Below are 12,337 nucleotides of genomic sequence, written 5' to 3' on the forward strand. Positions count from 1 at the left end.
AAGAGCAATAAAATACTCCAAAGAATAAGTTCCCTCTTTTTAAATGATGGGCCATTCACTTGTAAACAGCTGCTTCTTCATTCAAGGGACACTTTTGGGAATCTATAGTAACACAGGTGCTTAAGATGTAACAGCAAGAGAAAGCCTCAGAAAAAGCTGTACACGTGGTCTGAGCTCAACCACATATGCTCATAAAATACACCGAGGACGACAATGTGAGAAATCTCACAGACGTGAACAACAGGGCAGGAGGTGGAGACTTCCCTATTTTCCACAAACTTAAGCGTGGGACTTTGGGAAAGAAGTTAGCTTCTCTGTGGCTCACTTTCCTTCTTTGTATAAGCAAGATAACAGCATGCAAGTCTTTGGCGGATTACAAGGATTAAATGACATCACCTGACAAATGGTTTGCAGTAGGACCTAGACAGACACTTTGGTTAATGACGACATCTTTGGAACTACACAGCAGGTCTATACTATAGCACTTACTCTCAGAAGATTCATTCCAAGCCCTCGGTGATACCCTGAAACTCAGATAACACTGAATACTTTGTATAAGTGTTGTAACTGACAGCATCTCATTGATCTGATACCTGAGCCAACAGCCGAATGACTAAGAGGTGAGCAGTGCATCTAGAATGGATACATTGTACAAAACGACCTGTCCAGTTCTGAGTAAGTCTGAGATCTTGAACTGTTAATCAGAACCAGCACGCAATTTTACACCTAAGAGTGATTTCTTAACTAGGTAGTGGGGGTGCATTTGATTCCAACACTCTGGAGGCAGAGGCAGGTGGATCTCTCTGAGTTGGAGTCCAACCTGGTCTACAGAGTGAGTTCCAGGACAGCCAAGGCTATACAGAGAAACCCTGTCTCAGAAAAAACAAAAACAAAGACGAAACCACATTTCTTACGAGGTGAGGCTTTCACTGGACACTTTTGGAGCTCCCTGGATTCTAAGTCACTGCATGGGTGAAATGAGAAGCTGGAGGAGGGAATATTCATATATTATTATTACTATGGCTGACATCTCCTTCTCTGTCCAATTTTTCAACATAATTTTTAACATTAAAACCAATCTGCTTTTTCTCTTCAAGCATGTGTCTGATGTATGTATGTGTGCTTGTGTATGGAGGCTAGATGTTGGCCTTTGGTGTGTTCCTCAGTCATTCTCATTATTATTATTATTGTTGTTGTTGTTGTCATCATTATCATCATTATTATGCAAATTTTTAGTTTGTCTTCTTAGAAATCCGCACCGTTCCAGCAGAAGGAATCACAGCAGAATTTCTACTTATTTTGTTTTTCGCCAGCACCAGCCAGCGTTGGCCTTTGCAATCCCCACCTAATCTTCCTCATCCGGTCCCTGCATTCCTTTCAATGTCTCCTGGAAGTCTTCCTCTAGTAAAGGCCAACGCTTGCAAGTCTGTGTTTAGCTTCATTCTTCCTTGCATAAGCCAAAGACTTCAGCGATCACATGAAGTCAGCTGTCCAACCACCATCAAAGTGGGTTCTGGGTTCAGATACAAAGATGACATCTGGTGTCGTCTTGTACTTTGTGGCTAGCTTTTCCTGTATTTCTTCTGTCTTTGGTACTGTTGCTTTCCTGGGGCGAAGGGCATCAATGACTGTGTGTTTCCTCTGAAGCAAACTGTTAGTCATGAACTTCCTGGTGAGGACAGTGAGACTCATACTGTGTCATTCATGTTGAACGGTTAAAGAGAAAGAAAGGACTCTGCTTTTTTTTTTTTTTTTTTTCATTTGTGTTTTTTTGAGACAGGGTCTCTTACTTTACTTGGGATTCACTGACCAGACAGCTTTAGAGATGTTTGTCTCTGCCTCTCTGGTGCTGAGATTACAGGTACTTAATGCCATGCTTATATTTCATATGGATGCCAAGGACGGAACCCAGGTCCTCATGCCCCAAGAGTGAGCACTTTATAGACTGAGTCACCTCTCCAGCCTGCTACCCCCGAGACAACCTATCATAATGCCAGCAGCTCATCTGCTAGGAAAGAGAGCAAACTATCCACGTCCTTCATGGTGGCTGACTTGAAGGGGTCCTTAGAGATTATTCATCTGGTTCGATCCCTTGATTGTTAGGAAAGGAAGCTGATGCCCAGAGCAAGTGAGATGTCAGAAGTCACACAGAGAGAAGCAAGGCCCATGGCTTCACGTTGAGATTTTCCTAGAAGCAAGAACATTTTGGACAGAGGGCAGAGTGAGGGGCCCTTTCCATCCTGTAGGTTTTAGCTCAAACGTCTCCTTCCCTAACCACTCGGTCTGAATCTGCTGAGCCTGTGAGGTAGCAGTCCTGGGCTGTAATTATTTTATTCAGGAAGCTTCTTTGTCCTTCTCTATGGTCAATCTCTCCAGGATGTCAGAGACCATTTCTCACTCAGTGCATGCCCTGTAACACCCAGGAAATGAATTCATGACTTAATAAGCTTTCCTCTACTTTCATTGGTCAGGGACAAAGAACGTGTCTGCGTTGCAGATTGGCTGGAGAGCCCAATGGAGTCTGTGAACTAAGCAGCCCCATGCCCGGTGCACTATAGTATCTCACCTTGTGCCTGTGCCTCGTTGGGTGCCGCCCCCTCCCCGCCCAAGGCATGTCCAGCCTTGATCCACAGGGAGTTGGTCTACAGACACTCTTTTAGCTCCAGCCTGAAACTGGTCAGACTGGTTAAGGGATAAACTTTTAATTTTCCACACACAGCAGTAACCTAACATGACTCGGCTGCTTTTAGCAGCCAAACCCTGCTCAGCATTGAAAAGAAATAAGCCAGAATTCAGCAAAAAATAAAAAACAATAAAATAAAAAAAAATTCCCACAGGCTTCCTCTGCAGTCCTGGTGCCAGAGGGAACTTCCAGGGGTAAGCAGAGAGCTCTGATATCTGCCCATCTGCTGCCAAGGAACTACCAGCTTCTGTGTGGAACCAGAATTCAGAACTTGCTATGTGAGTTTGAAAAGACCCTTGACCCCACTTGGTTGGCTTCGCTGTCTGTAAATGGGGCGCTGGGTGAAACACAGTGGTTTCTACTTGATCTTAGAAAGTTATGGTTATGTAAGCATCTGGTCCCAGGCCAGAGGCATCATTGTTAACAGACACGAATTCAGATCCTGACCTAATCCCAATGGTGAGTCTTTGATGCTGAGCAAGCTACTTTCCCTCTTAACTGGAGGCTGGGATAAAGAATAACTCAGAGGGTTACAATGTAAACTGGCCAAGCAGTTAACAGTTCTTAAAAGTTGCAGCGGTCCCCAATGGAGGAGCTAGAGAAAGGACCCAAGGAGCTGAGGGGGTTTGCAGCACCATAGGAGGAACAACAATATGAACTAACCAGGACCCCCAGAGCTCCCAGGGACTAAACCACCAACCAAAGAATACACATGGAGGGACCCATGGCTCCAGCTGCATATGTAGCAGAGGATGGCCTTGTTGGACATCAATGGGAGGAGAGGCTCTTGGTCCAATGAAGACTTGATGCCCCAGTGTAGGGGAATGCCAGGACAGGGAAGCAGGAGGGGGTAGGTTGGTGGGCAGGGAAGGGGAGATGGGATAGGAGGTTTTTGGAGAGGAAATCAGGAAAGGGGATAATATTTGAAATGTAAATAAAATATCTAATAATAATAATAATAATAATAATAATAAAACGTTGCAGGACCTGGAGCAATAGCCTGGGTTGAGGCCCAAGGGCTCTGTGCCCAAATGCAGCTGGTGAAGTAGACCAAATCTTCCTCCTACCCAGATACATGAGCTTTTATCATCGGGAACTGATCTGTCCAAACACTAGAACTACAACTAACCTATTATAATGATAACAGCTCCTCTTTTATTTCTGAAAAGAAGAGAAAATTTATTGCATTTCCACAGTTGGATTGCTAGGGTCTTTAAAGATTCTGTCCCTCAGTCTTTAGTAAAGGAAGTTGAGGCACTGAGAAGAAACCTGTGTGGATACTGACACTTCAAAAGAGGATGGAGTGATATTGAAATGCCCACAGACCCTAATGAAGCCGAATCTCCCACACTCTCCCACCGCACTCTCGTTGGCAGCTACTGCGATGGACAGGGAGAACATTCCGGCAGCACCGCAGGTTCTGTCTCAAAGGGTTCCCTAGAAGGGGTATGGATTGAAAAGTCTAGGACCCCTCAGTTCTCAGATGAAATGGCCAGTGAGCATTTCTCCCTCCAGGTTCTGCCTGGAGCTACACGGATGCCCCACCCAGCACCCTAAATCCCAGGCAGTCCCAGGAACCTCACAGACTCACTAGTAATACCCCCTGGGACAGATAGAGGCCCCTAAAGTGACAGTCCTGGAGAAGAGGATCCTATTGGCAATGTCTCAGCAGAAAAGCCACTTAACACAGGGCCTAGCACTCAGCCCACCTCTGTGGATACTACTTCGTCTTATATATTCACATTGGCCTTTGGAGACAAACCCCAGATCTGCTGGTTCAGGATCCAAAGCTACCTCATGTAGGTCTAGCATGCCTCCTCCTGTGGCATCCTGTGAACCATGACAGCAAATTCTCACAGACCCATCTCTAACGTGCCGCGGCGCCCTTCAGGACGAGGGCAGGGCGGCTGCCCCACTGTCTGGACATGCCTAGGTTCCTCCCTGCCACTCCTCCACCCCTGCAGAGCCCCACCTCAGGTGCCCGCAGCGCTACATAAACAGCTGGGGTGTCAGGGGCCCTTCCACGCTGCCTTCCTTTGACCCCAGCTGGTCTGAGCATCACAGGTAATCATGAGGTCCTAGACCTCTGAGGATAACCTCTCACCATCTGCTCTGGCTATAGAGCACTGCTCCCCAGGACGTGGTATGAATGCTAACAGGAGAGCTGTGCCCTCTTTAAAACTTGGCTTCATGTTTTCTATCCATTCATTCATTAATTCATGCATGCATTCCCCACATGTAAGAGTTTTTAAATACAAGGATGACCTGCTGCAAGACAGTGTTCCTGCCATCTAGGAGCCTGTGTCTCAGTAGCAAGAAGGGATCAAATAACCTTGTCATACTGGAGGTGTGTGTCACCTTAGAGGGTGCCACAGTGTACACAGACTCCTGACAGGGGAGAGAGTGAGGGCACAGAGACCTTTCTAAGTCCAGAGAACCCCTAGGCATGCATTGCAATCACTCAAGATGCTCTGCGTCCCAGGGGTGCTGCAGATGGTGCAGGACTCCAGAACAGGCCACTGAGGCAGGCAGAGGGTGCATTGATAGGCAAATGCCCCTGAATTGAGGCATCTGAGAAGGAAGAGCTCTGAGAAGGAAGGGCTCTGAGAAGGAACTAGGCCGGTGGTGCAGGGTGTGTGTGGCTGTGTCCACCTACCCAAGTTTCCCATCTGTACATCCGGGCAGCTGAGCCACTTGAAAGCAGAGAAGCCATCTTTAAGGGACAATAAACAACAATTAAGTGGCGTGGCCAGAGCCGCCCATCCAAGGGTTTGCTCGCCTTGGCTGATTTCAAAGCACCTGGTGGTTACAAGGTGGCTTTTAAAGACACGCAGTCAACCCATTCAAGCTCGGGTCTGAGGAAGTAACCTTTCCCCCATTCCATCAAAGGATGTAAAACCTTAAGTGGGGGCAGGGAGGGAGCCGGTCCCTCTCCCTCATCAGCCCAGGGCTGGGTTCAGCCTTGTGACTCATGCCTTGTGTGGTCTGTGACACCCTCTTCTTCCTAGACCAGAAGAGACTCCTCAGTACTGTATTGTGAGGCTTTCCCAGTACAAGGGGTGCAGAGACCAGGGCTGGGGTGATTTTATGGGGTGCCACTATCATTCAGTCACCCTCATGAGGGTGGGAAGCTAATGCTTTAAGTCCTTTAAGTCCCCCCCTCCCTCCGCATCCCAGTTTTTTCAGTAAAACTGAAACAATTGAGCCTAGAACCCAGGGCTTCCTGTTTGCTAGACAAACATAATATCATTGAACAAACCTGTAGTCCTGTCCTGGCTTTTAGATCTTATTTTTATCTTGAGGCAGGGTATCACTAATTTGCCACATTCGCCTTAAAAATAATCCAATCCTCCTGCTTCAGCCTCCTGGGTAGTTGGCATTACAGGCCGGCACAATGAGACCTTGCCTCCTCTCCTCTCTCCTCTCCTCTCCTCTCCTTCCCTCCCGTCCCCTCCCCTCCCCTCCCCTTCCTTCCCTTCCCCTCCTTTCATTTTCTCTCCTCTCCTCTCCATTCCTTTTCTTCCTTCCTTCCTTCCTTCCTTGCTTCCTTCCTTCCTTCCTTTCCTTCCATTCATCCTTCAATTAAAACAACAACAACAACAGGTAAGGTCTCACCAGGCATCTTACCAACCTAGCTGCTACTTGCACTTCTCCCGCCTTAGTGTCCTGAGTGCTGGGATTGTTGGCATGTGCTAACATGCCCAACGGGTTGACTCCTTGCTTTCTTCAAGGTCATCCTAGGGATTAAACCCAGAGTCTCAATGTACTGAGCATTCTTTCCACCCGTGACATCTGCTCCTGTGCTGGCTACTTTTATATCAATTTGATACAAACCAGCGTCATCTGGAAACAAGAGTCATTTGAAAGAAGGAAACCTCAATTGAGAAAATGTCTCCATACCATGGGACTGTAGGGCATTTTCTTAATTAGTGACTGATGGGGGAGGGCCCAGACCCTTGAGGGTGGCAGCACCCCCGGGCCAGTGGTCTGAGTTCTCTAAGAAAGATAACTAGGGTGCTGGAGAGACGGCTTAGCTTTTAAGAGCACTGGCTGATCTTCCAGTGGTCCTGAGTTCAAGTCCCAGAAACTACATGGTGGCTCACAACCTTCTAGAATGGGATTCCTTCTTCTGGCAAGCAGGTGCCTGTGCAGACACAGCACTTATATACACAAATTCACAAATAAATAAATCTTAAGAAAAGAAAAGAAGGAAGGAAGGAAAGAAGGGAGGGAGGGAAGAGGGAAGGAAGCAAGCAGGCTATGAGGAGCAACCAGTAAGCAGTATCTCCGCAGCCTCTGCATCGGTTCCTGCTTCCAGGTTCCTGCTCTGCTTGAGTTCCTGTCCTGGCTTCTTTCAATGATGGACTATGATGTGGTCGCACGAGCTGATTAAACCTTCTCCTCCCCAGGTTGCTTTTGGTCATGGTGTTTCATCACAACAGTAGACAACCTATCTAGGAGAACCCGGAACGGCAGACCTTGGGAAGAGGCAGCCCTAGCTGGAGCGGCAGACCTCTGCTGGACTCCCAGGTCTCACTCGTGGCTGCTCTCCTCCGTGCACAGCAGGAGTGCTGCTTTCCCTGGTGAGGGTCACATCCCCTTTCACATGACTTAAAACAACACCAATGTTACGGATGTGAAATCAGGGTGACATAAAATGTGGGATAGGGTCTGGCACAGACAGAGAGAAGAGATTTCCGAATTTGGAGATGCACAAGCCTGGGTCCATATCTTGGCTCTTGGGCTCCCTGGGTGAGACTCAACCCCTGTTCTGCAGAGCTCAGAAATGAAGGTGGGCAAAGGCCCTCTGGACTGCGGAGGACTGTTCCCCCGGTGTAAGGCCTGCAGGGTGAACAACTGAATTCCTGTCCCTCTCTACTCACAGATACACCTTTAGTGACTGGCCCGGGGTTCCAGCCTTGCTCCGTGGCCCGGGACACATTCCTTTACCTCTTTGAGTCTCATTTTTTTGGTTTTGTTTTGTTTTGCTTTTCCAACTGTAAAACGAGCCTCCTAACTTTCCCCAGAAGTTGTTTCGGTCATTACGTGATGTAAAGTAAACAGAGGAAAAAATGCAAGGCCAAGGCCCTGGCAGCCAAGGCTCCTTCAGTAAATAGGAGCTGCCGCGTCTTAATTGAGTTCAACTTGCTTCCATTTAAACTAATTATATCATGAAGTCAGTGAGTTCTGGAGCCAGAAGCTTCCTTCTGCTCAGAGCCATGACAGCAGCAACCCTGATTGAGGAAGACTCCTGGCCTGGAGGGTTGTGCACAGTGTTAAGGACAATAATTCAACAGCGGGGACATCATGCAAGCTGGCAGCGCTGGGTCCCTCCCTTGGACCATCAGCTGAATATTTAAAATAAGAGCACAGAGCGAAGCCGAGATGTATGCTTGGTACACCAGGCAGAAGACAAGAGAGTGTGCACACACTGGGCCATGCGAGAAGACGAAGTGTGGATATGCACGAGGGAGGGAAGACTCCTGAGTGGGAGAAGTGGGAACTGCCGGGCTGCATGCTGCAAGACTCCGCGGACATGATGCATTGGGATAGGTGACACCTTTAAGGCCGGAGGAGATCCGTGCTTGCCCGGGGCAAGGGGAGAGTTTCTGGGATGTTGTGGCTAAGAGGTAGACAGTACGGGATTTCTCTAAGACTGGTAAAAATGTTCAAAACTGAGGGTGGGGGCTGATGCTCAGCTCTGTCTATACAAAGGACAATGAATTGAATGCTTTAAATGGATGAAGTCTGTAGTGTGTGGATTATATTATATCTCAATAAAACTTAAAAAAAGGTGGGGGGCTGGAGAGATGACTCAGTGGTTAAGAGTACTGGCTGTTCTTCCAGAGGTCCTGAGTTCAATTCCCAGCAACCACATGGTGGCTCACAACCATCTGTAATGAGATCTGATGCCCTCTTCTGGTGTGTCTGAGAAGAGCAATGATGTATTCATAATAGATAAATAAAAAATTTAAAAAAACTGTTAAAAAGGTGCAATTAAAATATACATGTACACGTATTCATGTTTTGTATATATGTATATATATGTATGTATATATGTATGTATATATATATATGTATGTACGTATGTATCTATCTATCTATCAATCTATCTGTCTGTCTATCTATCTGTCTATCTATCTATCTAATGTGTATCCAGACTGGAGTAAACACGCATACAATGTTCATCTTGCATGGTGGGTTTAATGGGGATCTATGTAGCCCAGGCTGGCCTTAACTTCCTCAGTGCTGGCAACACAGTCCACACTTTGTTTGTTTCTTTCTTGCTCTCTTACTTAATTTTCCTCATGTTTCTACAGAACATAGCTGCTTTTAAAACAATGAAAAAAATGTCATAGTTCAGGCCTAGGACAGGGACCTGTCACTCTGTGGTAAATGGTGCCCTGGGTTCCATCCTTACAAGCAAAGCAAAACAAAGAAAATCAAAAACGAAAAAGGAAACCCAATGCAATGTGGAATTCGGTGTCATCAGCATCAAAACAAATTTCTGCCCAGACTCAGGGCTGCCCAGAAAGCAGAGAATTCCCTGAACCCAATACCTTGTCCACGCGGAGGGGCACAGCAAACCTCCTAAGGGTGGGCACTGAGGTCAGCCTGGAATTCTCCTCGAAGTCCTTGTTCAGGTTGGCCAGGTAGAAGAGCTGGTAGAGGCTGCTGTCCTCATAGGCGATGACATCAAACACCACACAGCCATCCTCCTCGTAGGCGTTGACGTGATGGAAGACCACCATGGGGTCTGTGTAGAACTTGGTTGGCACAGGCTTTCTGGTCCTCTGGTCGATGATATGAATGTACGTCTGAAAGAAGACGCCCAGGTCAGTCCATGCAGTGGTCAGCTCACCCTTGGATATTCCTGGTATGGTGACGTCACAGCACCCGGCCTGCCCTGGCACAGACCACATGGGTGTCCCTTTCCCCCATTCTGAGCTCTGTCCCCACCCAAACTGTCAGGTAGTGCTACTCGCAATAGCCAAACTACAAAATCAACCAAAGTGCCCACCAACAGATGAAGTTGACAGCTTTCAAAATTCTATATTTTGCATATGGGTGTGTGGGAACGGAAGAAGGTAGAGGGGACAAACATAAAGTACATGATAGGTCTGAATGAAGTCCCACCATCGGTCCCATCTCTGCAGTCCCTTGCAGACAAGGGGCTGCAGAGAAGGCTCAGTTGATAAATTGTTTACTGTACAACCTTGAGAGGAACCTGACTTTGATCCCTAGCAAACACATGAAGAAGACGCTGGGAGTGGTGAAGATAATCCCCAGTGCTTAGGGCTGGGGCAGAGACAGGAGGATCCCTGGTGCTTTCTGACTGAATAATCTAGCTGAATTAGCAGATCGCAGGCCAGGTAGAGACACTGTTCCAAAAATCGAGGTATGTGGTGTCTTAAGGCACAACACAGGAGGTTGATGTCTCTTTGCTTGTGCTTGAACACATATGCATGTTGCATGTGCACACACACACACACACACACACACACATACAATTAAATAAGCGAAAATGAAACCAAAACAAAACAAAATGCTGTCAAACTGACAGGCAGGCAAAGCCCAGGACTGCAGCATTTCTATGGCATTCAGGCCACAGTAGGGCAGCTTTGCCACCCAGGTCCCTGGGCAGCCTTTGGGGAGGGCACCAAGAAAGCATTGCTGTGGTTCCAGATCAGCTCCCTGGGAACAGTCTTGCGGGTAGAAGGTAGGTACCAGGTTCCAGCTGAGGCTGGAGTCCTAGGGTCCTCTCTCCCACACACTGCAGTCCAGAGCCTACTTCCCAGGGCTGCTAGCTACAGCCACCCATGCTGTGCTCAGGGCTGCAGGGGAGTGGGCCCAGGACTGGCTAGGGAGCTGCATGGCCCCCAGGGAGCTGTGGCCTGGCTGTGTGTGTGACCAGGCTAATATCATCCTGGGTGGTAATGAGCTATTTCTACAGGTGGGCTGTCTGATACAACGCCCCTCCCTCCCCTTCCTCCCTTCCCCCCTCCCTCTCTCCCTCCCATCTCTTTCCTCTCTCTTCTTTCTCCCTCCCCTCCCCTCCCCTCCCCTTCCCTCCCCTCCTCTCCTCTCCTCTCCTCTCCTCTCTCTGTTATCTCTCTCAGCAGTTCTGTTGTAACTACCTTCCTGAAGGAGGAGGTGGCTTTCTTTGATCTGGTTGTTTTCTCCCCTCCCCCCAGAAGCCAGAGGAGAGCTGTGATGTCATTGGGCTGGGGTGTGTCAGCGCAGACAGGTAAGCTCAGGAGTGATTTATTTAGACGGTTTCTTTGCTGTGACTCCAGCCCCAGGCTGGACACTCTGTTTTTATGAGTTTGCTCCCAGTTGACTTTGGAGCCTGGGACCCTCTGGCCCAGGGCCACTCCACAGCTAAAGATTCCAGGCTTCCTGGTCTTCACGGTCCTGGCAGTAGGAGAGCCCCATTGTCTCTGAAGATGGCTGCAGTGTATTCAACTTGAGTTGGCTTCCCTGTTCTGCTCCTTCATGCTACAAATACCAAGGCCCGTCTGATAATACCGGGCACTTCTCTGGGAACCATTGAGACATAGTGATGTGTAGTAGCTTCTTTCAAGGGACAATTTTTGAGGGGGATGGAACTCACAAGAAACATACAATTTGGAATACATCAAGGATGATGGGCACTCTTAAGAAAAAAAAAATGAACTGGGGTTGGGAGCTAGAAAAAGCCAGCCTAGGATTTCCTGCAAACAGTGTTGGCATTTCTTGTAGGCTCCGCCCCACAGTTACCTGGCAACAGCCAGGTATGTCTGACTCACTATAAAAGGGGCTGCTTGCCCCCTCCTCACTCCCTTCTGTCTTCTCTTGCTCTCTTCCCCTCTTCTCTCTCTTCCCCTTCCCCTCCCCACTCTCTGAGTGCTCATGGCCTGCCTTTACCTCTCTCTCTCTCTCTCTCTCTCTCTCTCTCTCTCTCTCTCTCTCTTTCTCTCTCTCCCTCCCCTCCCCATGCCCTAAATAAACAATAAACTCTATGGCTGGGACCTCAGGGATAAGGGATACCTCAGCATGGGCCTGCAGAGACACCCCCTCCCCCCTGAGCCTCCCCCAAACATATCCCTGGCTTCTTTTTCTTTTCTATAAAACATAACAGATAGGTCCAGGAAAGAAGGCTTGGGGATCTAGACCAGTGAGGGAGGAAGCCATCTTATTCCCAGAAAAACAGAACACCAGGAGGCCCCCAGCAGTCAGATGTCAGAGAAGACTTCCTGAATAAGAAAGGGGTGTGAGGGGACTGAGGGTGGTCAATGGACCTCTTGAATACCATTCTGAGAACTTTCTAGAAGGTTATTATGAGTGGTCAACCTCATCTACCTCCTTCTTCTGATGAGACAGAGGGTGTTAAAGAGGGTTGCTAGCCAATATATTTGTTCCTATAAATGGTAATGGGTAAATATCCAGAAGTACTGAGATGGCCAGCCAATAGATAATGGTGACTTTCTCCAGAATGGGCAGCAGAGAGGGAAAGGATGGGGAGGGAAGATGGTGGAGAGTCTGATGGGAAAAAATATTATTTTGAGATAAGATCTCATGTAGCTCAGGCTAGCTTTGAACTTGCTGTGTAGCAAAGGATGACCTTAAACTCCTGATTCTCCTGTCTCTGCCTCCTCTGAGTTCTGGGATTGC

The 12,337-nt window shown here is 48.0% G+C and overlaps 1 protein-coding gene and 1 pseudogene across 1 annotated transcript in view; both read right to left on the reverse strand.

Moving 5' to 3' along the window:
• Bco1 (beta-carotene oxygenase 1) overlaps nucleotides 1-12,337 on the reverse strand; it is a 37,590-nt gene that overhangs the window by 7,360 nt on the left and 17,893 nt on the right. Inside the window, exon 7 of the mRNA XM_052166566.1 lies at nucleotides 9,244-9,501. Coding sequence (XP_052022526.1) covers nucleotides 9,244-9,501 — 258 coding nt within the window. The remainder of the gene's footprint in view (nucleotides 1-9,243; nucleotides 9,502-12,337) is intronic.
• On the reverse strand, nucleotides 1,291-1,683 carry LOC127671682 (40S ribosomal protein S24-like; annotated as a pseudogene).

The sequence above is a fragment of the Apodemus sylvaticus genome, chromosome 21 (assembly GCF_947179515.1).
Source record: "Apodemus sylvaticus chromosome 21, mApoSyl1.1, whole genome shotgun sequence".
NCBI lineage: Eukaryota > Metazoa > Chordata > Mammalia > Rodentia > Muridae > Apodemus > Apodemus sylvaticus.